Here is a 24,278-nt window from a genome sequence, read left to right as displayed (position 1 = left end):
AATAACCACATCTCTTTCCCTTGGAAGACCTTTTTATAATTTTGCATTATTTTTTATTATATTTTTTTTTAATAAATTGGAAGTTCTGTGCTGCAGATCCATCTGCTTTCCCGGGGGGGGGGGCGTGCTGGTGCCACAGAGGGAGGCAGCCCTAAGCTCCAGTGTCACTGGAGATGGACTTGGAGCAATAATTGGAGAAGGACTTAGAGAAGGATCTTTAGAGTGGCATTTCCTAATTTATCTCTCTCTAGAAAAATGAAACTACTCTTTTTGTCCCATGTTCTTTGTTACGTGAATTGTTATTAGTGGTTTGATTTAAATTTTTTTAATGGTAACAAAGGCAGCACTGCTTTTTTGAGACTGGGATGTAAGAGCAAAACAGACATCATCTATGTGCCATTTTCATTTACAGCTCATTTTCATTTCATTTTCATAAAAGCAACCAAGCCCAGGAAGATACCTGCTTGTTATGTCACATTGAACGTTTTCAGCAGGCTTTCTGTGTCATCTTTCAGCTTAAATATACCAGGAGCATGTTCTTGCTGTTAGCTGGTTGCATGGAGAGCAAAGGAAAGAAGCCAGCATCAAAGAGCCTAAATTTTAATATGTAATTATGAGCCTTACCAGTAACTTCAAGGCAAATTTTTTAAAAGCTTAGCATGTAGATCTAATGCCTCTCTGCCTGGGCAAGAGTAGCCCAGCAGCTGGTAAGAGGCATCGATGGTGACTGAAGTTATAGTCACGCTGAGTGTGACTTTAAAGTGGTGTTTTGCTGTTTCTCTGCACCAAAATTAGACTATTTATTCTTATAAACAGATTTTTTCAGCTGAGACTTAATAAATGCACTGGATTAGGTACTTAGGGGAATTAAAAAGCTACCCCTTTTTATTTCTTTAGAGGAAAGCCAAAAGCGTGGCTATTACCTTCTTTTTATGTCCCTTTTATTTGCACATTGTTTTGTTTTAATGGTGAAAACTTTGCAAAAAGGTAGGTTCTGAGCCATAGTTTACAAAGATCCATTGCAAAAGCACCCTTATTTTTGTGGTCTCTGTAATAGTGTCTCTTCGTAATCTCCATCAGCGGCTGCAGACAGGCAGCGCTGGTGCTCTGCAGCTTTTTGTGTGCGGAGGAGCAGCGGGCTGGAGGAGGCTGCACCGGGCATCACAACAGCACTTAGAAAGTTTGTATATTTTGGGTATTTAACTACAGGTGGATAATAGTAATCGAGGGAGTGGGGTGGAGGCTTGATACACCAGAGCCACTTGCTAAATCGTGCTCTTTAACTTGAGATAACATTTCTTTGCTGTTCCTCTCTCTTTCCAGCTTGACCCTCTTCCAGAAAAGGTTTTCCAGCAGAGAGCAAATGCTAATGCGGTGCATTCAATGGAGAAAGTGATCGAGATACACAGTGAGTATAGCCCCATTCACCGGGCTGGTTTCCTGTTGGGTTGCCCTGTGGGACACCCGTTTGGCTTCTCCATCGTCCCGTTCCATTGTGCTGGTTTACAGATGGTCGCTGCACTGTCAGCTGGACTGGTGTAGCCACAAGCTGGTGGTACTGTGCATGCAGTACTGTATGGAGCAATGCATGGGGAATGGCCCGTTCAGGGAAATGCTTTGGCACTTGAGGAGGCAATTAGTATTAAAACCTTGCAAATCTCTGTAAAGGACAGGCTGTTCTGCATTTTAGAGTCTGCCCTTATCTCTTTGAAAGCAATTCAAGTATCTCCAATTAACATAAATCTTGTTGGGTGTTGGGGCATCTGTTAATTAAGAGTGGATAGGGATGAAAGTTAAACAGGTGAAGTTGCTAATACTGTACATTTATATAGCTGGGGGGGGCGGGCATAAAATGATCGTGGTTGAAGCTTTCCTGGGGTCATTCCCAGGGGATGGAGTGAAAGAGCCCGAGTAACCTGGAAATCCCACTGCTAGGTCCTGACATCTTCCTGCTTCAAACTTTTGTGGTCTAAAACCAGAGGGGGCTAGTCTCCATTTTATAGGGCAAAAATGGAGCTTAAAAGATTCCAAAGCATTATGGCTTTTTTCCCCCCTGCAAAATGCCTAGTGGCTTTAGAAATTTGAATTCCGTTTCCGGAAGCTGCTCTGCAGAGTGAATGCTCAGCACTGATGGATCACCTCTGCGGCACTTTGACCCAGGCGGGGAATATTATTTTTTTGTCTTGTAATGAGCAGAATAAATTAAAAGGGGCTTCAAGTAAGACTTCCAGATCTGCTCCCCGACACAGAGGAAGCAATAGGTCCCTCCTCCCCATCTGCTGGCCTCCCTGTACAGGTTCTTGCTTTTAGGCTTTTTGCTGTGGCTTCTTGCGTACCAGCGAATTTGGTGTGTCCTGCTTGCGGGCCAAGAGGACATCCTTTATTCTTTCCCTCTGAAGCATTCCCTGTTGCTCTTTTCACTGAAAAAGGATGTTTAAAATGGCAAACTGCAGACATAAATAAATACAACTTAGACTGTCTTAGGTGGTTTTGCCCACAAAAGTGTAGCAAGAACGTGGCAGTTAGGAACTGAATGCGGATGTCCAGTCCAAATCTGGAATGCATCCCTCCCTCTCAGGTATTTTTCTTTAGGTCTAGAAGTTTCAGAGGGTTTTGAAGTGAAAAAGGAAATGCCATTATTTTTAGAGAACCTAAGTGTCCCCTTTCATCAAGGCAGAGGGATGTTGTACACCTCTATGCAGCTTGGATCCTCACCTCTACCACCCCTTGTGCGTTTGTCCTTTTGAAAATCTGGTTTCCACCTCCCACCGTTCTTCCCTAGCCAAAGGAGAGGAGCGCCTTTCCTTGCCAGACGGATACACCTAGTCTTTCACTCAGCCCTGGTTTGACATCCTACGTGTCCTAAAGGGATGCGCAGGTGCATCCTTATCAATGCTCTCAGTACCTTTTGGATTTCAAACCTAGCTTTTCAAGACACAGCAGCATAGCAGCACCATCTTTTAATACATGGCATATAGCTCGCAGGGATCTCTCTGGCCTTGCCTCGCAAGCCAGGGCTCCCTTGGCACACATTCCCAGGAACCCGCTTCCACCTGCAGCTTCCTCCACAACCCCGGGACCTTGAGACGGTCCTTGAAGTGAGAGGGAACGTGGATCAAGGTTGCACGTTGCAGAGGCATAATGAGTCTTGCCCAGGCAGGTCTCAGCCGGCTGTTGGGCCTGGGAAAGCAGGAGCGCGGTGCTGGACCTGTTATGGTGCAGGTGCCCTAAGGGCCTCTTCTCTCCCCAGGCAAGTATTGGCATTCACTCCAGCGTTACGCCTCCACAGTGGGGTACTCCCTGGTTGAGGCGCAGAAGTGCGAGAACGAGGAGGCAGAGACAGTAACAGCCATGGCATCCCTGTCAGTGGGCGTGAAGCCAGCTGAGAAGAGGTGAGTTGCTTTCCTTCCCTTTTGTCTTCACATCTTGGAGTCTGCCCAGGCAGGATGAACCGTGGGTGGGCAGCCTTCTAGGTTAATCCTCTCCTTTTAGCCATTGCCATGCGCATTCCCTTAGAGAACCAGGAGGTTCTCTGAACACCTGCTGGGCTGTAGGAGAACAGCAGTACCATGAACTCTGTGTGTGACCTTAGTAAGGTGCATGCTGTGCCTGACCCTTCGGCTCCAACCGGAGCTGAACGTGGTTTTGGACTGCAAGAGGAAATGGATTTTGCTGCAAAAAATGTTAACATTGCACAAATGAAAGCACATTATCTAGAAACTCTTCTTGGTGGCAAGTTTTATTTCCAGGTGAGCCAGCTGAGCGCAACTATCTGGGTGGGAAGGTGATGGGAACGTAAAGCGTAAGACTTAGACCACAAATTGTCCAACTCTGTTGTGCTTAACCGTCTTTTCTCTCTTCATCCCCTCCCCGACCTGCCTGGCTGGGAAATTGCTCAGACCTGATGATGAACCCATGGAAGAGGAACCTCCCCTGTAGCATTCAACCTTTGAGCTGGAGTTCTCCTGTTTGTTCGTCTTCGTCTTGAAGCTCTGCCAAGAAGCTTTCTCTTGTTACTCCTGTGTCCTGTCATGGTTTTTTCCAGAATACAGAAGGACAACCAGGTGTAAAACAAAGCAACCGAAAAAATCTCCACATATCTATATGCGTCTACAGTATATATTTGCTGAAAAAGAAAAGTGCAGGTGAAGAGCAGTAAAGGACTTGACACGTTGGGCAGTCTTCCTCTGGTCCTCACTGGGAGCAGAAAGGGGAACGACGCCCGTGAAGTCTTTGGCAAAGTTGCCAAAAAAAAAAAAAAAAAAAGAAAAAAAATCAAAGATTCAACAACACATACAAAAATAAAAGAAACAAACCTTAACGTAAAACTGGTGCTTACAATTTGATTACCCACAATTCAGCAATCTCCGCTTGAACCACTCGACCCATCTTGTAGTTTCATTTCTTGGATTTTTTAAATGGCTCTTGCCTGCCTGTGAGTCAACGGCATTCTTGTCGGAACCAGAACAATGGGAGATGGTGTATTTTTAACAGGAAGGGGCAGAGAAAGAGGGACTCGTCTTACATCTAAAGGAAAGGGAAAGAGAAGGGGGGAAAGGGTAGCCCAGATGGAGTCGGCTTTATTGTCTCCAAAGCCATCTGAAGATGAGTTTGTGCCTTTTTTTTTTAATTGATGGATTTGGTGCAGCTGGATTTTCTGAAGTTTGAGGAACAATGCCTTAAGTAAAAACAAAAACAAAACAAACAAACAAACAAAAAAAAAACCATAAAGAACACAGCAGTTCATGAATATTTTTCCTCTGGTTGGGAAAGCCAAGAACTGCCATCAGGAAGGAAGACTTTGGCTTGTGCTGGCATGATGGTGGGAAGCAGGCATCAGCTGAACTGAGCGTCTCCAAAAACTGTCTACAAGTTTGAATTTGTTTTGTTTTCTTTCATTGCTGTTTAAAAAAAAAAAAAAAAAAAAAAAAAGAAAAAAATTAAGGTAGTTGCCAAGAAAGTGGCAAATACTGTTGGGTCTTTGAAATTCAACCATTTTTAAAAACAAATTTTCAAATGTTTTCTCTCTTCTACATTATCTAGTAATTGAGCTTATCAATTTGGTTGTTGAAGCATGTATTAGACACAACTGCAGGTTTAAGACTGGAATGCTTTTTATTAAAAGCAACTAGCATGAGATATTGCTTAAATTGTTAGGTATAAATATATATATGTGTATAATGTATATTCCAAATATATTCCAAGCTTAGAAACCGGATTCCTATGAATTATTGATAAAAATATTTATGATGCATTTATAGAAAAAATATATGTAATAAATGCATACTGTAACAGTAGCCATTGGAAGCTCCCTAGGGACAGACGTGCGAATTGGAACGTAAAAGGTGCTTTTGGAAAAGAATCCAGGTTGAAACTCGAGGACTTTCAGATGACAGGTTGGAAAGTTTTTCAGAAAGCCAACACGTTAGCCACTGGGCAACTACCCTAAACGTTTGTATTTTAATTTAAGGTTTTTAGTTGTGATCCTTTTCTAACAAAAAAAAAAAAAGAGTTTTTTATAGCAAAGACTATGAATTTGCTGTTAATTTTTATATCGATATTTCACAAAACCCTAAAGAAGCCTTGTTTGTGTGACTCTGACATTTATTTTCTATTTGGCAGGTTTCGTTTCCGAACGGCAATAGCGTCTAAAACCTTTTTTCCTCCCACTTTTCTTGCTTGTACATTATTTTCCTTATTTTTTTTTATTTTTTTTTTTTACTTTTTTTTTTCCTTTTTTTCTTAAGTCTTTTGTACAGTGAGCAGCTTTCTGCAGGCATGAGGAACTGTGTGGCAAGAGTTTATTTTTCAGAACGGGTGCGTTTTATCGAGGAGGAGGGAACACGATGGGCTCTTTTGTATAATGATACCGCCGACTGTATATTTCCTCCGTTCTGTTATAGTAGCTATGTAAAGAAAAATTAAGGAGTTTTCTTACCTTCAACATAGTAGTATTCCAATGGGTGATGTCTTTGTCCTCCGCACGGCTCGTCGCGAGGATTGCGGGTGGCCGCCTGCCGCGGGGAAGGCTCGGCAGACGCTGGTGGGACAGCTGGCATTTTTCTCTCCGCCGGACAGACGGACACGCACACACACACACCTTCCCGCATCCTCTTTCTCTCTCTCTTTCTCTCTCTCTTTCTCTCTCTCTTTCTCTCTCTCTTTCTCTCTCTCTTTCTCTCTCTCTTTCTCTCTCTCTTTCTCTCCTCTTCTTCTTCCCGTCGCTGGTAGGGTCAGAGAACTTTTCCTGAAGGTATTTTTTTGCCCCCCGAGGAGGCAGTTGCCCCCACGCTGTCGTCTCCTGCAGCCGGTGGGCGCGAGGAGCAGCGAAGCCCTGCCGCGAGGTGATGGAGCAGCTCAGAGGAGACCAGAAGACACGCGTGCCTTCTTACAGCAGTGTAGGATAGCACACACCCCTCGTCCGAACAACCAAGGGTAGCTTTGTTTTTATTATTATTATTATTTTATTCTGTTATGATGACGACTGACAGGGTCGCTTCCGGTAACTTATTTTTTTCCAGTTCTTGAAGCGGCTGTTTTCATTCCATTCAGGACTTGCTCGCAGGAGGAATTTGAAGTGTAATCATGAGGGCGAGCAAATGCAAGAGGCTTTTGTTCTATTCCTCAGTTTAGAATGCAATTTAAAAACCAGACACTACTGTATTTGAGTTCTGCAAACCCAAGTACGTGTTAAATTTATGAATAGCTTTGGTCGCGTAGGGCCATCCTCAGCATATTCTAAAAATAATCTTCCCGTGTAAAAACACAACATACCTGGAGATGTTGTGGTTTGTTGTTGGTTTGTTGTTTGTTTTTGGTTTTTTTTTTTTGAACACCAACCACTTTGCTGCTGTGATCTAAAATTAATCTGGCTGCCGAATCTGGTGACTGACTTTAAATTTTCCTTTGGCTGTGTACGCGCTGTGGGCAGTAACCACGTTTACGCGATTGTTTCTCTTGTCAGCTCTTCCCTGGCGGGTTTTTGTATTTCCCCTCTCGGTCATGGCAAAGCTTTTTATTCCGTTGCCGTGTGTTCCCAAGAGCTGCTGGCTGGCTGTGCTCAGCCACCTTCTTTTTTAAAAATCAGAAGAGCTTCTCGGGATGCCACCATCGTTTTACATCATTTTGCTGAGCTTTTTGCCAGGGACGGAAAGATTTTATTTTTTTTTCCCCGAGACGTTGGAGCTCGTCTCCTCCAAACTCCCGGCGATGTGGATGGGTTTCGCAGCAGCGTCCAGTCCCCGGGACAAGGTGGGGATGCTCCTCGGGGCCAGTGCGAGCGTGGAGAGAGGGGGGAAAGAGACCTCGTTTTGAGGCTCGCCAGGGTTTTTTTTCACCTTTTGAGCCTGTTGGCTTCTTCATTTTGAGATGACTTTGCCTTGGAGCGGCTGCGCTGGTGGAGCGGGAGCCCGGGATGCTCCTGCATCCCAGCACGGTGCTGCCCAGGGCATCCTTCCTACCTGCTATGGAAAGAAAGGAGCATCTTTAAATCCTCTTTCGAGAGAAGCAACGCCCAGTTTGCAGTACGCAAGTAATCATTGGGGGTTTTTGTTGGTTTTGTTTTGGTTTTTTACTTTCAATACAAAACATTCCTTTTTTTTTTTAATTAGTCTCAGTCATGTATTCATTCCATTCTTCCTTTTGTAAACTTTTTTGGGCCCACGTCTTTTATGGGCATTGATATATATAAATATATATATAAATATATATGAATATATTTTTTTAAGTTTCCTACACCTTGAGGTTGCATGGTCTGTAAGGTTGGCATGTCTTTATATTGTATACAGATTTTGCACGCCAAACTTGGCAGCTTTGAAAATGAAAAAAAAAAAAAAAAAAAAAAAAAACAAAACAAAAAATAATTGTGGTTTGGGGTTGATTTTTTTTTTTGGGTTGGTTTCCCTCCCCCCCATCTCGTGGCATTTGTGGAGACTAAAGGTTGGGACGTTGTTGTCACACACACCCCCACGCACCCATGCACGCACCCACGCAGCTGCACACAAAGGAAGGAGAGTGGGAACATTTTTTGCGTCTTAACTGAAGAAGAAATCGTGGGGTTTATTATTAAAAAAAAAAAAAGAGTAAAGAAAAAAGAACTACTTAAACATTTCTCATTTTAAGAAGAAAAAAAAAAAAAGACGTTTATCTAGCACTTGTGACTTACCAATAATAGAGTTTATTGTATTTATGTGGAAACAGTGTTTTTAGGGAAACTACGCAGAACACACAAAGTAAACTGCCTGTGTCATTTTTATATTATTTTTTTTTTCCTTTTAATTTGGGTTGGTGTTTTGTTTTGATTTCTTGGCTGGGTGGGGAGGTTGGATGCAACCCTTCATCGACACACGTAGTCATTAATTCTAAGGAGATGAATGACGAGGACTTTAAAGAGTTAACTCTTCAGCACAGCTGCGTTAACTTTTTTAAAATTACTTTTACATGATGTATTATTGCTAGGTTTCACTTTAAACAGTCGTGTACTGTGCAACACTGTGGTTTAAAACGAGACTTTACATCGAAAGGAAAACATGTTTTTGTCATTGTCATGAAGTTGAGCTCGTTCTCAGCTCATCTTCACTTTGTCTTTGATATTGATGAAAAAGTATCCTATTGAAAGAAAATAAATTAACACTTTTCTGTGCTCCATAGTGGAGGCGCTATTTTCCAATTTATGAGGATGACAAACTTATATATATAATATATATATAAAAGTGGGGGGGGGAGGGGTTGAAACATTATTCACCCAAGAGCTTATTACAGATATGTAGTATCAAAAAGTTGTAACTATATTATATTCTACTTTATACCTATACATGCTCAGTATGACGTCACCATTGGTAGCAGCTACCGGTTTACGCTGTAATTTAGACACAATTTCACTCTTGTTGTATGGACCCTACTTTAAGTGATGGTAGCATTCTTTGTGCTAAATTTTCTGATGGTCCTTTCTTTTACTTGGTGGAGTTGGAATATTTTTCTCATTCTTGTTTTTGTTTGGGGTTTTTTGTTTTGTTTTTTTTTTCCTCTTCTTTTCTTTTTGTTTTTTTTTTTACTGGCCAATGGTGTCTTTCTCTGACAGTACCGACTTCAATTTCAACTTTATTAGGAGTCCAGTATTTTGTACCACATTATGACAACTTGTTATTCTTGTGGTGTAAATAAAAAGAAAAAGTTAATTATAGTACCACCTTGGTTTCTGTCACTGATCTTTTTATCCAGTGCCTTCGGTGTGATGTGGTCTTTCATCTACTTTAAACAAAACACTTTCTTGGTGTCATGGAAGGGGGTCTGGGCACTGAAGTGGCTTTTTGGTCAAAAGATACCCATGTGTATGTTGGGATGTCCTTGGTAGAAAAATTACTAGAGCTTCTGCCCAGTTTTCTTGCTGCTCTGAGGCACGTGTTGACGAATGGCTGCATGTAGGGACTGCAGAATAATTTAAAAATCTCACTGAAATGGAATTTCCGGCAAGAAGTCCATGAGAGCAGCTGAATTTCCCCCAAAAGCCACCAGTGAGTGAAAACCAGGATCATCAGTGGAGTGAAAAAGTGTCATTTTGTGCCTGGTTCTGTTGTGCCTCATAGAGTTGTTGGGGCTTTCCTTTACTGTAGCTGGAGCCCTTTGAAGCCAGGTGGGTATGGGCCCGCCTGCTCCCAGGCTGGTTCGGTAGGGAGCAAGGTGGAACTCCCAGAGATCCTGGTTGCCATTTCACATGGCACCTGTATCTGCAGGGCCGTGGCATGTACCCCCATCCAGCAGACGTCCTTCACCTCCAGGGTGAGTCCCGTTCCCGTGCCTGGTAGTCTGGTTCTGCCCTGCCCAGTTGTACTGGCTGGGTGAGAGGCTCTCCTGCCAACCCACAGACCGTGTCTGTGCCTCGTCTTGGCAGATCCTCCACACATGCCCACGTTGTTCATGCCTCAGGAGATGTTCTCAGTGTTGCTCTCATGTTCAGATGGGTGAAGCACATCCACCCTTTTTCTTTCATGGTCTTATTCAGACATGGTTTCCCTCTAGTTAGCCTCTGTATCATCCTGCTTGTCCCTGAAGCCCACTTGAAACATCTGAACTAAAGTTTCTCCGTCTATGTCAACTGGAAGTGTCCTCTGACTGCAAGGCAACCAGCTACACTTCAGTTTTCTCATGTGCTTTCACTGTCTCCCTCCTGGATGGAGAAGACGAGTCCTTGGGGCTCACATTTAAGCTCAGGCTTGTGCACCTCAGTGGAGTGGACTCACCCGTCAGATGACAACTGCTGCAGAGCAACCCTGGTGTGAAGGGGAACGAGCCTGAAGCCATCTGCCCTGGAGAGCATCCTCCAGCTTAGTGTCCCAGCCCGTCAATAGTTTACGAAGCAGGGAAGAGCAGTCCAACATAGACTAGGGACATGGCTCCAGTGTCTGTTATGCTGTTGGAAAAACCGAAGCAATTAGTCAAGGAGAAAATCACCTTTCCTGCTACAAGCCTGAATGCTCACTTCTTGTTCATGTGGGAATGAGCCTGCCATGTTCGGGGATTATCTCCATGGAGGTCGTCCAGAGCGAGGAGCTGGGGAGTCTGCTGGGCTGTACGGACTGACTGTAGGAACAGCAGGTTGATGTGCACGGTCTCTGCAGGGTGTAGAGGAGAGCACACAGGAAAAACTTGTGATCTTGGGAGTGTTGAGGTTCCCTCATCAGCGAAGCATCGCTGCTGCCCCGTGTGCTGGCTGCGGTCCTTTGCACCCGCAGGGAGCGTCGTCCACCGTGGTGCTCCGAGAAGCGGAGGCTCAGATGGCCAGAGCAAGGGTGCGAGCCCTCAGTGGGTCCGGGGCACGCAGGGACAAGGCGTTCCAGATGCACGCGCCTCTCTTGGGGAAAGAGGCGGAGTTAGTTATGGCTAAAGCCCGCCTAAGCCATCATGCTTAAAGACAAGAGGACCAGAGCAGTGAATCCGTGCAATGTCCTGCTCACATGTGTGACCCCGCATCCCTGCCCATGGCAGCCATGGTGGCACCACCCTGTGGGACGGTGAGCATTACCTGTTGCTCTGGCTGTAGCTTGGGATGGTCTGAGCGGGCAGAGTCTGTATTTGTAGGCAGGGTGACGGCCCTGGGATGGGGCTTGCTTTGGGACCACAAGCCATGTGGGAGTGGCAGCTGCCTGTGATGGGTGCCGGCATGGCTGGGAGGGCAGGTGCAGCTCCTTCGAGAGAAGGCACGGGGGCTTCTCTGGGCAGAAGATTGGGAAGGGTCTTTCAGGAGCTGGGGGAGTTCATCTGCTGGTGTGAAATCCCACTGCTGGGCGATCCAGCCCCACGTTTACAGCCTTGAGGCAGAGGGTTCGTTTCGACAGGAGTGGGGGTTATTTCAAGTACTTTCAGTCTCTGTGCAGAGCATTTGTCAGGGGCTGCTAATCCTTTAAGAAGCCCCAAGTCTCGCTCTGCGAAGCCAAATGTGCACTTTGGGCTCTGATAAATACTCATTGCTGAGTGGTGGTTTTGAGACCCTACAAATTAGGATGACGGAGGGAGGCTGTTTAAAAGCGCTGGGCTGGATGTTTTGGAGGGCAGCCTGTGACAGGGCTTCCTTTGGCATCCCCGGGACCCGCGGTGTCTGATCGTCTGCACCTGCAGCAATGCTTTTTCCTTCTCCAAATCCGCTGGTTAAAAACTGTCGGGCCAGCCCCAGGCATGTAGGTTGCCGGGGAGCGGGACCTGGTGGGTGAGTGTTGACATGTCAGGCATCTGCGATGCAGAGCTGCCGTCATCTCACCTGGAACGCCCTGGGCTCGCTGCTCGCCGTGAGTGCAGGGACAGAAACCTGACGCAATGCAGCAGGGAGGGTGAAACTTGACGGCGTGGCACCTGTGCCGGGGCCACGGCATGAAATCCTCTATTTCAATAACTGCCGCTTTAGCCATGGAAATTTTTTATAGCCAGAAATCTGTTAAGCCTAAAGAAAATAACGTTGTGCTGCAACGAACGTGCCCCAGCCCCTCTGAGGTGGCTCCCTCCCAGCTCTGCCGGTGGGTGCCCTTGGCGGGGGGCGAGGGATGGATGCCCGAGCAGGCACCGGGATGGGTGCTGCTCTGTACCCTTCCCTGCGCTATTCCAAGGTTACACATTTATTTTTCGTTTATTTATTTTTTATTTTTTTAAAGGAGAAAGAGGCTGTTTCTCACTCTGGGCAACAAGACAAGGCTTTGTGCTTTAAATGAACGTCTGTATCAACGGGAGCGCTGCAGGGGAAAGAACAGGGTCTGGTATTAAATATACAGCCTGAGCGCGCAGGGGGCAGGAGTTCAGCCTGTGCCGGCAAAACGTCCTGCTTTTACGATGGGATTTGGGTCTGTGCTGAGTGGAAACTTTCTCCGAAGGCTGGTGCGTGGTTGATCTCTTACGGGCTGCTCTGACAATCCCGGGGGGAGCTGGGAACTCATTTGTTCCCCCTGTTTGGATTTCACAGGTGAAAATGTCAGTGTAATCTGCAAAGCTGCCCCGGAGACTCGTTTCCTTTTCTCCAGGGGAGGCAGGAGGGGTTTTGCTGCTGGCAGGAGGGCAGATGGCCGTGGGCACAAGGCTGCCGCCTCCCTCCCTGGGCTCCCGGCTGCGGGCAGAGGTGCCGGTGGGTGAGCTGTTGTCTCCCCCCGCCCTGGGGGCTGTACTTCAGAGCTGGCTCCAAAAGCCATTTTCTCTCCTGATCCTTTTCCAAGAAGCCTGGCTGCTCTTCTCCAGGTAAAGTTCAGCTTAGGGCTTTCCGTTGCAAAACCAACTGTTGCTAAGCAAGGAAGAATTACTAGCGCAACTCGGTAAGTGGGAGTTGAAACGCACTTGCCATTAAGTAGTAACAGCTTTAGGGAAAAACACAGGTTTGGCGATGATGTTGCTGGGAAAAAATAGCGTGTGTGCTGAAAGCCAGGTGCTTGGGGACGTTAACGTCCTCGCAGCAAAGGGACCCAACCAGGTGCTTAGGGACGTTGTGAGGGGGCTGGGAGCAGAGCTCGCGTTCCCGTCGGGGAGAGGCCGGGGGGTGTTTCACGCTGTTTCCGCCAGAGCAAAATGTTGTGATTCCTGATGAAAAGGTGCAACGGCACTGTCACGTCTGGGAATTTAAGAGCTTTCTGCCTGAGCATGGGAGGAAAGGCTAAAGCCTGGCCAAGGTGGCAGAAATCTGCTCCCCTGGCTGCGACTGCCATGATTTTCTCAACATTAAGGAAAGCAACAATCTCACATCCTACATGGGTATAATCACAGTAATGCCTAAGTGGGAGGGCATGAATTGCCACCTTCAAGAGTCTTGTCCCCAGACAGGTGGTATTTTAGCAAGGGGACGTTCTTCAGGCCACCCAAGGTGAACAGTGGGAGGAAAACAGGGATAGATTTTTCAAAAAAACCAAACAAGCAAACCCCAGCAGAACCAGCCAGCAGGGGTGGCTGGTGCTTGAAGCTGATGCTCTTCTGTCCTACCTGCAGACAGCAGTGACCCACGCAAGATCTGCCAACAGCAAATCCAACTCGGAAAAAAATCACGTATGGAAGGAATTTAACTCAAGAGATCCTAAAAGCTGAATCAAGGGGCTGTAGATGGGCTGGAGGAACACAGGACAAAACATTGAAGGAGAATACCCCATGGTAACTCTACCAAGACAGAGACTTTTAAATGCCAGTAAGAGTTTGCTCCCAGGCAGAGAATGCAGAGAGTGGGCTGAAAGTCAGTTCAGAGACTCTGGAAAGCCTGGTGCTGGGCAAATGGGTGTGTGGTGTGGACGCAGAGGAACGGGATGGAGCCATTTTGTGTATGAATTAGATAGCAATTGCCCTCACAGCCTGCCGTGGGCTATGGCTGTAACGATGAGTGTGTTGGAATGAAGGTGCCTGTTGCCAGGAGGAGAGGGAGGTTCAAAGTGGAAAGAAATGCCTTGCCAACTCAACTGTGCCCGCAAACAAGTCTCAGTCAAGTTGTCCAGTGACAGAGATAGTCAATAACACTGGGCGCTTTCCAAGGGAACCCCAATGGTTGGTGGCATCTGCTGCTAAGATGGTACAATGGGATGTACTGATGGCTGCAGGTCTGAATGAAGATGTGAACAACCTGATACGAATCCTAGATGTGCCCAGTGAGGGCCGGTTGGGCTCTCCAACCCACAGGCAGTACAGATTCAAGGACCTACAGATGTTAAATTCGGTTGTGGTGGGTTGACCTTGGCTGGCAGCTAAGCCCCCACCCAGCCGCTCACTTCCCCCCCCGCAGCAGGATGGGAGAGAAGTGGAAGGGTAAAAGTGAGAAAACTCATGGGTTAAGATAAAGACAGTTTAATGAGTGAAAGGGCTGCAAAGGCTTGGCTAAAGAGTGTTGCAAAGCAGGAGAAGGAGGAGGAGGAAGGAAAAGCCAAGGAAAGTGCTGGCGAGCCATCCCTGCATGGAAAGGTGCTCCCGCGGGAGCTGCCTGGGGAACAGCAACGGGGAACAAATCTCTAGAGGTGCAGGAAAACCAGGGCTCCTCGGCAGGGCTGTGCAACGCTGTTCGCAGGGTAACAGAGAATATACCTTAATAATTGTGAAAGAGATAAAAAGCCAACTCTGTCGGGCTGTGGGGAAGTCACTGTCTGCCTTTTTTTTTACGACAGCATAATTTAGCAAAAGCAGCTCCTGCAGAGGACTGAAAACATTTCATGACTGTGCAAATAGTGTCTCTCAGGCTGCGCTAATGAAAGGCTTCGGTAGGGAAGAAGCAAATCTTAGAACTAATTACAGTCTCTGAGAAAAAGGGATCGTCTCTGTGTTTACTGAGGGGCTTATCAGGCTGGACTACGGGATTTCGGTGTGATTATAAGGATGTGTAAATCTGGGAAGCCACCTGGGAGGTGATTGCATAGAGCTTGGATTTGTTTCTTGAACTCTGTGTCCATCCTTTTGCACTATCCCAACCCGAGAGCACCCAAAAAAAACGAGGCTTGTGCAGAAGCGATGGGTGCTTGTCCAGGAGACCTTCGAAGCCTCCACAGCTGCACGCTGCTGTCTCGCACTTTGCTTTCTGAGCTCAGAAAGGGGCCATGAACCTCTCTGGGAGAGCCGTGGGGTTTTATTCGGGGCAGCAGGAACGGCAGAAGCCTGCTGTCCATCCTGGCCACCTGCGACAGGAGCCGGTCCCTGAGCATCCCGTGCATCCCCAGCCTGATCTGACGGGAGAGCAGCAGCAGCCACCCACCGCTCCGGCTCCTGGAGGAGTCGTTCCAGCTTGAAACAGATTTTGTCTCTGGAAGGGAAACAGATGGGTCTGGAGATGAAGCGGGATGGAGGCTGAGCAGAGGGAGACACGGGGCTTCCCGCAATGCCGGCGGCGAGGCCTGGTCGTGGCTGATGGCAGCAGCTCAGAGGTGCCCTCCTGGCCAAGGCACTGCTTGTGCTTCACATCTTCCAGCCTGGGGACAAGTCTCTGTGCAAGGAACACCCGCCTATTCATCCCTAGAGGGACTGCAGCAATGGGCCAGGTGTCTTCTGGATGTCCACAACGTAAAAAAGAACCTCCCTCCCCACATTTAAAGCACGTTACTGCTTCAGGAGCAGTAACAAGATGTAACAGGCCAGATCCTGAGAAAAGGTGGTGGCACGTGTTGCTCCCCTCCTGCAGGCCCTCTCCACCTGGCCAAGCTGCTGCTTCTCTGGAGGGGGTGTGTGGGAGGTCAAACAAAGCCACTCCAAACCCTCACTCCTGCGTTGCAGGCACAGCAGCGGTGGGGAAAACATTTCTTCCCACACAGGTCTTATCGCACAGATGGGGCATCGGTGTGCACCAGCCTCAGACAGATGTCCTTCACCTGCTTTATTAAGGGCCCTTTGAGTCATCTGCATCTAATTTTTTCATCTATTCATTCCGCCACCCCAAGGGGGAAAGGTTTGGAATCTGCAAATTCAATGCCATTTAAAAAATGAACAAAAAACCAAACATTTTTGCTGTATTTGTGAGGATGAGGGTATGGACAGCATCGTGCTTGTGATCTACTAAGGCAAAATTATCAAATGGTCAACAATTTCAGAGGGCCTGCAGGAACAAGAGACCTGTTTCCCTTTAAATCAGGAAGGCAATGGGGAGCAACTCCTGTGCTTTAAAGGCAATTAAATACCCAGAGTCCTTGAGAAAGATTTCAGAATTTCACTCTTCAATTATGTGTTTTAGTTTCAAGGAGGGGAAAAAAAATATAAAAAATCCCTCTTTCCCCACTGCACAGAGCAATTCCTGAAATCCTCCCCAATCCCCGTGAATAATAGAGCCAGTGCAAGCTTAGCAACCGCCTTTTAGCCAGCTGGGTTCATTCGGTGGTGAGCGACAGGAATTTCTGGAGCCTATTTATCCAAGAGGTGGGTCTCAGCACTGATGTGGGTCCCCGCCTGGCCCCCAGGCCAAGCCCAGCCTCGATAGGGCTGCCTTGGGTCTGGTCTCAAATTGTTTTTCTGCTGCACTCCGGGAGAAGGAAGATTGCGACCAAAGGGGATAAAATATGTCTTTGGGAAAGGTGGAGAGAACTTTTCTCTGAAAGGGAGGAAAGTTGAAGTGCAGACGGTGGAAAAGCTCCGCGGGAAGCCCCAGGCATGTCCCAAGGCCATCAATAACCCTGCCAAGTCTGGGGAGCGCCGGGCGAACGCTGATGCAGCCAAGAGGAGAGGGTCTGCAAACCTTCTCCTCAGCTCTTTTCAGCCCGTGTGGGTGCCTTTCAGCCTTTTCGGTTCTGTAGGGGTGTCTGCAGGCAGCTGGGTCCCCAACCCCACCTCCAAGGGATGCCGCCTGGGAGGAGGAGGAGGAGGAGGAGGCGGTGCACACAAGGCTGCTGAATTTCTGCAAACTCAAACCACAGAGTGGCTTCCCATAGCTCTGGCTGGAACCTGATCAGGGCTGCTTGGTTTCCTCTGGGCTGATTGATGATGGCTTCTAATATGTTGATATACTTTTCCCATTTGAGGGGACGGTTGATGCTTAGCATGTGGTTGGTGAAATGGCTCTGTGTTTGGCGGTATAACAAATTGTCTTGGCCAGGTTTATCTGTTGGGCTTCATTAGGGACCTCTGTTGCGCCAGATTCTGGGGGTGCTGAAAATGAGACTTGAATTGAGTTATTCCTGGTGGGTTGCAGGCTAATTCTTCTTTCATCTAAAGCCTTTTCATATTTGACCTCTCTCCCCCTTATCTGAGACGGGTAATTTGATTTGCACTGTTATTTCAAAACAATTCCTTTTGGTTCCCTTTGCGAGTCGAGAAAGGCAGGACTTAAGGACTTAAGTATCACAGGCTGCTTCCAAGCTCTTCCAAGTTTTGAAGAGGGTTGGAGGAGGGGGAAGGAAGAGCAATCCAACCAGAGCAGTAAAGTATCTGCAGATTTCATTAGGGCTCCTCCAAAGCGCATCTCGGATTCGCTGTACAAGACAGCTGGCACAGAGGCGCGACGGATTGCGCCATGGGCTGTCAGAGCCCTTGTTCCTGAGGATCCCGGCTTGATGTGGTGGTGCTGCTGGTTCACTTAGCAATTTATTCCCGGTGTGGCGCCACACAGATCTTCCAGTTGAACCATGCTGGCGTTTGTTCCTGGAGGGAGGCAAATAACACACAAACATGCAAATTCTCAGCTCCTTGATTGAAAAACACACAGAATCACAGAATGGTCGGGGTTGGAAGGGACCACTGGAGATCATCTAGTCCAACCCCCTGCCAGAGCAGCTTCACGGTGCCTTGATTTTTGTCTTGCAGTCTGGCGTAGCTGGTGTTCCGAGTTCATTGGCAGGGCAGCCAGCAGGTAGCTTGCACAGCCCGTGCCAAAGGTGTGCCGACCAGTCTGGGGACAAATTGAGCAAAGCCCATGTCAAAACCCTGAGGGCCATCCCCTCGGTGTGGAGATGCTGGAAAGACGTCCCTGAGAGCAAATGACCTCCCAACGACAGGCTGACCTCCTGCCTAAAATCTCGTATTTAGAGTAATTGCAAAAAAAAATTGGCCAACTGTGAGTCACCTGCACCTTGCAGGTGAAGTGAACATCGGTATTAGTCCTTCAGCGTTGAGCCTCATCCTCTGGAGTAGAGACAAATTGCATGGGCAACCTGCAGAAAGTGGGGAGAGGGCTGGTGTTGAAGGTAGTAGGACATCTCTGGGGATGTTCAGATGAGAGAATTTTTGCTCTTCCCCCTTGTCCCATCATGGGACAGGTTTATACTTTCCCCTCGCCCTGTCTGAAAGAGGTTTAGCCTGTCTCATCCTCAGCTTCAGGACATCAGAGAATTGGAGTTTCATGGCAGAGCAGCTCAAACAAAAGTCAGAGGAAATTAAAAATCACTGCAAAAATGCTGTGAAAAACGTGTTGTCTGTCCATGCTCAATGGCAGCTCTCAAAGCACAAAAATATTTCTTGAGAAACTTAAAAATAATCTCCCAGTTTGGGGTTCGGTTTTTTTCCTCGGGCAAAATTAAAAATGTTAGCTCAAATGAACGCTTCGTATTTTGGCTGGTTGCTGGCAAAGTCGAGTGAAACGGCAAGTTGACTGCCACCAAAACCATCTGTTGGCTTGAGCAGCCTCTCGCTTGCCCTGCTGGGTGGTTGGTGAGAGCCAGCATACAGTTCATGTGCTTTTCAAAATTTTAGTTGAATTTTCTTCTTTTCCAGACAACTTGGATTTCATTTGGAACCTGTCTGGCAGGATTTGGCTCCCAGCCTGCTTGGAGTCAGGACTCCCGGAGATTAATGACATGGAAAAATGAGGAATGCTGACTGTAAAACTCTGAAATTGTGGGGGGAAAAAGGCAGCTTAGAGCCAGCATCCGGTGAGGAGGTGTGCAGCTTGTTCGGGGATGGTGTTTGGAGAGGCAAAGAGGCAGCTTTTTTGGGGCAAGAGCCTCATATTTAACAGGACTGTCTTTAAAAAAGTCTGACTCCCGTCTCATGAAGGAGCTGTAGAGCCTCGAGTACAGCAAGTCCTTCCCTTCCTCTCCTAAAGGGTGTGATCCAGGTTTCCGCGGTTGAGAACGTGTTCGTGAAATACAGGACGGCACAGGCTATGGCAGGGGATCAGCCAGAAATGCAGGTCTCTGATTTCCCCTCCTGCCACCAAGAGGGCACGTCCCTGTCCTGTTCCTCAGCTTTCCTGCCTTTCCCCCATGCTGTGAGAGCTGTGACAGCCATCCTTCACCACCTCCAGTGGTGCCAAAGCCCAGGACTGGGGTCATGACACTTCTCATTGGGATGCTGTAAATCTCCAGTCCAGAGTGCCTTGGTCATGCATTTAAGGTGGAACTTGTGATGGGATGGAGGTTTTCAGGGTTGAACTGGTGATGGGATGGAGGTTCTCCTCACAAGGAGGAGCCTCACAAGGCTGTCTGGGGGGGAGGGGGGTGTGTCTCAACGAGCTGGACACAGATATGTCTTGACCGCATTGTTTCAGCTGGGGAATAGGGATGCTGGTGGCAGCCATTCATCCTGGGCAAGGGGGTCTGTCTGGACTGGCTCCATCAGGTCTTCCAGCCACAAGCAAGGAAAGTGAGTCATCTCCCTGGCACAGGAAACAACATAACGATGCATCTCAAAATCACCTCTCATTTAATGCTGATAGTAAAGAGTTAGCAGGCAGGGCTGGAAGACACCAGCCAGTAAGGGTTCCTCTAACACTGGTGATGGGAAACCAATGTCATTTGAAGCCACTGCCATGTGGCAATGATGCCAGCCTCGCTTTTCCTTGACAGCCGAAAGTGGAATGCTGCTGAAATCCAGGATCAAAAGCCTAGTTGTGTCCAGACAACAGGCTCTCAGATGGGAAAGTTCTGTGGGTCAAGTGTGCATCCCTTGGGCAGACAGGTACAGCTAACTCTGAGCAGGGGGAGAGGAAACCCATCAGTATTGTATCTGAAATTTTCCATGAGCCCCTGGGTCATACAAAATAGAGCTGGAGGGGCTGTGTGGGGCCACCTGGACCCCCCTGCACCCTGGGGCAGGGTGGGTGCTATCCCAGACACCTGGGCTCAGGTGCCTGCCTGTCCACATATGGGCTTCACCTTCTCCCAGATTTTGACTGCCTTCCCTGCAGAACAGCAACTCCCTTTTAAAAAATAGGGTGACCTAGGGAAAAGACCCATGAAACCCTTAGTCAGTGAGGGTGGCATGTTTCTCTACAGTCTGTGCCCAGAATTAGCATCATAAAGCCTTGAGGCAGGTGGAGAAGTGCCTGCACCACCAGGCTCCTGCCAGACCTCAAACATGAATCACAGAATCACAGAATGGCAGGGGTTGGAAGGGACCTCTGGAGATCATCCAGTCCAACCCCCTGCCAGAGCAGGGTCACCCAGAGCAGGTGGCACAGGAACGTGTCCAGGCGGGTTTGGAATGTCTCCAGAGACAGAGACTCCACCACCTCTCTGGGCAGCCTGTGCCAGGGCTCTGCCACCCTCACAGTAAAGAAGTTCCTTCTCATGTTTAGGTGGAACTTCCTATGTTCAAGTTTGTGCCTGTTACCTCTTGTCCTGTTGCCGGGCACCACTGAAAAGAGCCTGGCCCCATCCTCCTGACACCCACCCTTTAAGTTATTTATAAGCATTAATAAGATGAGAAGACAGCCCTTCATAAGTGGGAGTGCTAGGAGCCTTTATTCATTACAAAGTTCACCTAGAAACACATTTTAGGGCTTTTTGACCTAAAAGAAGGGGCTTGGTCACCTCTTACTGCAGCAGGATGGCTAGGCTATGGCCATACTCTGCACAGGAGGGATGTGAACATTGAAGTTGAGACCATCCCTGGACACCTGCTGCTGGGCTTAGCAGCCTGTTGTCATCCAGAGAAAGCAGCTTCACTGTTCAGGTGAATTTTAATCCATGGGAGGTGGTTATTTTCTGAACTCCTGACCTGGGCAGTTACTTCTCCAAAAACAATTGCAGCTTCCAGGGAAATGTATTTGCAAAGGAAGGAAGGCTTGAGGTTGGTGCGGGAAAGCTGGAGGGGGAATACATGGTTTGGACATGGGTTGAGGGAAAAGGTGATTTCCACCTGTTTTTGTTTCCTTTCTCCCACGAGATGGCTGAGATGGGACTTCAAAGCCACGCATCTCAGCTGGAGATGAAGGAGCACCAATGCCACAGTTCAGGTTGTGCAACACGCAGCTGCTCGAAGGTGTTTGTGCCCACAGGTTTTAGTGCTTATTGTCTTCCCCAGGGAAGGCATGTCCTCTGGGACGTCCCTCTCCTTGTGTTCCCATCCCACAATCCCAATGGAGAGAGAAAACCAAATTTCTCCCCCTCTCTTCCCAGGAGCACGCATGATTCCGAGCAGGGCCGGCAGTGGTGGGGACCAAGTCCTGACCTGGTGCAGAGTAAATGACTTTTCGTTTTATGCGGCAGTTCACAGAATCACAGAATGGCAGGGGCTGAAAGGGACCTCTGGAGATCATCTAGTCCAACCCCCTGCCAGAGCAGGGTCACCCAGAGCAGGCGGGTTTGGAATGTCTCCAGAGACGGAGACACCACCACTCCTCCAGTTTCATTTCTCTGAGGTTGCTGCTGCTGCCGGTCGTGGGCACAGAGGCTGTTGGCTGTCCCTTCTGCAGCACTGACATGGACCCATCCCTGGAGGAGAAGTAGGTACGTGATGATGGGTACCCCTCTAAATCTCCCATCTATGTTTCCCAGCATCCTGCCTTGAGCTGGGACGGTGGACACAGGCAGGAGGTAAATCAGCACAGTGGAAGCTTGGAGCAGTGATTTAGGATGTCGGTGCACGTCCCTTTCTGATCGTGACCCTGTGAAGGTGGTCCATGCCTGTGGTGGGGGAGGAGGGACAGGAATGTTTGAAGTCCGAACCACCCGCCTCTCCTTTTCAAGCCCATTAAGCTGGGGCTGAGCTTGATTAAATTAGTGTCCCCCAGCTGGAAGTGGGGTGAGGGCAGGTGGCCACCAGGCTCGGTGGTCCCATGCTGCAGGTGGGGGGCTGTGCATCCACCACCGTCCCCCCGGCACCCACGGAAAGCAGCACCGCGGAGCATCCCATCCACACCCTGGAGGGGATGGGCGTGGGGTTTTATCCTTTGATTATTTTCTTTAACCCAACCCAGGCAAACAGTAAAAAACCCTGGTGAGTAGGAAAGATGGGGATGAATGAGTCCTTAGATGGGAAAGGTGGAAATCACCTGGAAAGAAGAAAAATATATATGGTTGTTTTTTTATATATATATATATATAAAAAATCTTTTAATATACATAAATAAATGTATATTTTTATATATATATTTTAATATACATAAATATATATAAAAGTCTGACCCAGCCCTGAACTTTTCTGGCAGGGAAGCGAAATTCATGAGGAAATATAGCACAGCCTGCAATTCCTCATTATATCAGTGGGAGCAACATTACCGGGGCCAGTAAATCTGCCAGATGGCAACGGGGGGATTAGGTGGGAAGGTGGGACCCACAGGAGGGTGTTGCATCTCCCCTCCCCCAGGTCCTGCTCCACCTCCACCCTCTTCATTAAGGAATGTTAATCATCCCGGCTTCCAAAGTGCTCTTGAGGTTTGTTTATAATAAAATCTTTATGGTGCTTAGAGGTTTGGGTTTTTTTCCCTTTCTCGCTCTACGTTGCAAGATGGTTGCGTGCAAGGCTTCAGAGGGATGGCAGCTCAAAGCAACTGTCCTGTAGGTACCCCTGGGGTCTCTCCAGCTGCAGGAGACTTGAGGTGAGGAAACTCCCGGCAGCGCTATGGGCACCTGGTGGGATCGATCATACGGACTAAAATTTGCACTGGCATCAGGCCATTCATTAACAGGAATGCATGGTGTGGGATGCATGGTGTGACTGGGAGGAGATGACTGTGGGCTACCTCCTCCCACAGAATCACAGAATGGCAAGGGTTGGAAGGGACCTCTGGAGATCATCTAGTCCAAGCCCCTGCCAGAGCAGGGTCACCCAGAGCAGGTGGCACAGGAACGCATCCAGGCGGGTTTGGAATGTCTCCAGAGATGGAGACTCCACCGCCTCTCTGGGCAGCCTGTGCCAGGGCTCTGCCACCCTCAGAGTAAAGAAGTTCCTCCTCATGTTGAGATGGAACTTCCTATGTTCAAGTTTGTGCCTGTTACCTCTTGTCCTGTCACTGGGCACCACTGAAAAGAGCCTGGCCCCATCCTCCTGACACCCACCCTTTAAGTATTTATAAGTGTTGCTAAGATCCCCCCTCAGTCATCTTTTTTCCAGACTGAAGAGACCCAAATCCCTCAGCCTTTCATCATAAGAGAGATGTTCCAGTCCCCTAACCATCTTGGTGGCCCTTTGCTGTCCCCTCTCCAGCAGTTCGCTGTCCCTCTTGAATCAGGGAGCCCAGAACTGGACACAGTTACTTTGAGCATCCGGCAAGCCCTTGGTGGGCTCCAGGTTGCTCATCTGGTGGCTTTTTCCAGCTGGGGTAAGTGGGGCTGGTGGTCAGGCGGCAGCCAGCGCCCCCTCCCCACACCCTGAGGCTGCCCGTCCCTCTGCTGCAGCGTTTTCAAGAAACTTTCAGAAATTTAATCTTTCCAAGACCACCGCCTTCATTTAGGTTAGTCTGCAAAGGCGGAATGGGCTCAGAAGTTATCTGGAGGGCAGGGGAAAGGAAACAACTGGACAGATACATGCCTCGTTAATCCCCAAAGCCTCATTTGCTTAAGTAACCAGGCCAAGGCTGCCAGGTTAGGATCAGTCCCAGCTGGGTGTTGGCTGCCCCGTGCTTTGCAATACTTCTGACACATCACGGAAAAGCCTTTTCAACAGATGCATCAGCACAAAGAGCAAAATAAAAGATCAAAAAACATCAAGTGACTGGCAGAAAACCCAGCTGGCTCCTCTGTTCCCCGGGTTTGTTTATTTTCTGTAGTTATCGAGGTCATCCTCGCCACTCCGATCGTTCCAGGAGAAACCACAGCACGGTCCTCCATCCCCGGCCTTCCTCCTGCTTTCCCTTCAGCCTCTGTGTGTCCTCCTCTCCCTCGCTGGCATCCCGTGCGAGCCGTGGAGTGTGGGCCCTTTCGCTGGAGGGGAGGCGGAGAAAAAAAAAAAGTGCCTCCCTCAGGGCCCGCTGCGATTTCTTGCGAGTGTTTACAGGATTCATCCTGGCAAAAAGCAAACAGGCGGGGGTTGTGCCAAGGTATGATATCACGGGGCTGACGGACTCCAGAGCTGCTTGGACAGATCGGGGAGAGATAAAAGGGGGAAAACTGTCTGATTAGGCTGGAGCCCCAGCCGATCGCCTTGAGAAGATATATGGAGTAATTTTATATTCTTTTTCTTTCGGGGGGGTGGGGGAGGGGAGG

At 48.3% G+C, this 24,278-nt stretch overlaps 1 protein-coding gene and 1 pseudogene across 23 annotated transcripts in view; both read left to right on the top strand.

Annotated features, from left to right (window-relative positions):
- HDAC4 (histone deacetylase 4) overlaps positions 1-24,278 on the top strand; it is a 415,745-nt gene that overhangs the window by 257,464 nt on the left and 134,003 nt on the right. For 22 of the 23 annotated variants that reach the window (XM_054209794.1, XM_054209784.1, XM_054209795.1 and 19 more), the window contains 3 exons: positions 1,324-1,408; positions 3,251-3,392; positions 3,900-8,213. In XM_054209794.1, the coding sequence (XP_054065769.1) occupies positions 1,324-1,408; positions 3,251-3,392; positions 3,900-3,939 (267 nt within the window). In that variant the 3' untranslated portion in view covers positions 3,940-8,213. Of the gene's footprint in view, positions 1-1,323; positions 1,409-3,250; positions 3,393-3,899; positions 8,214-24,278 lie in introns of those variants that run through there. The other variant, XR_008467801.1, reaches the window with a different exon arrangement.
- LOC128912965 (uncharacterized) lies at positions 7,819-10,266 on the top strand (annotated as a pseudogene).

Source organism: Rissa tridactyla, chromosome 7 (genome assembly GCF_028500815.1).
Source record: "Rissa tridactyla isolate bRisTri1 chromosome 7, bRisTri1.patW.cur.20221130, whole genome shotgun sequence".
Taxonomy (NCBI): Eukaryota; Metazoa; Chordata; class Aves; order Charadriiformes; family Laridae; genus Rissa; species Rissa tridactyla.
The sequence above is the reverse complement of the archived record's forward strand: the minus strand, read 5'-3'. Positions and strand labels throughout refer to the sequence as shown.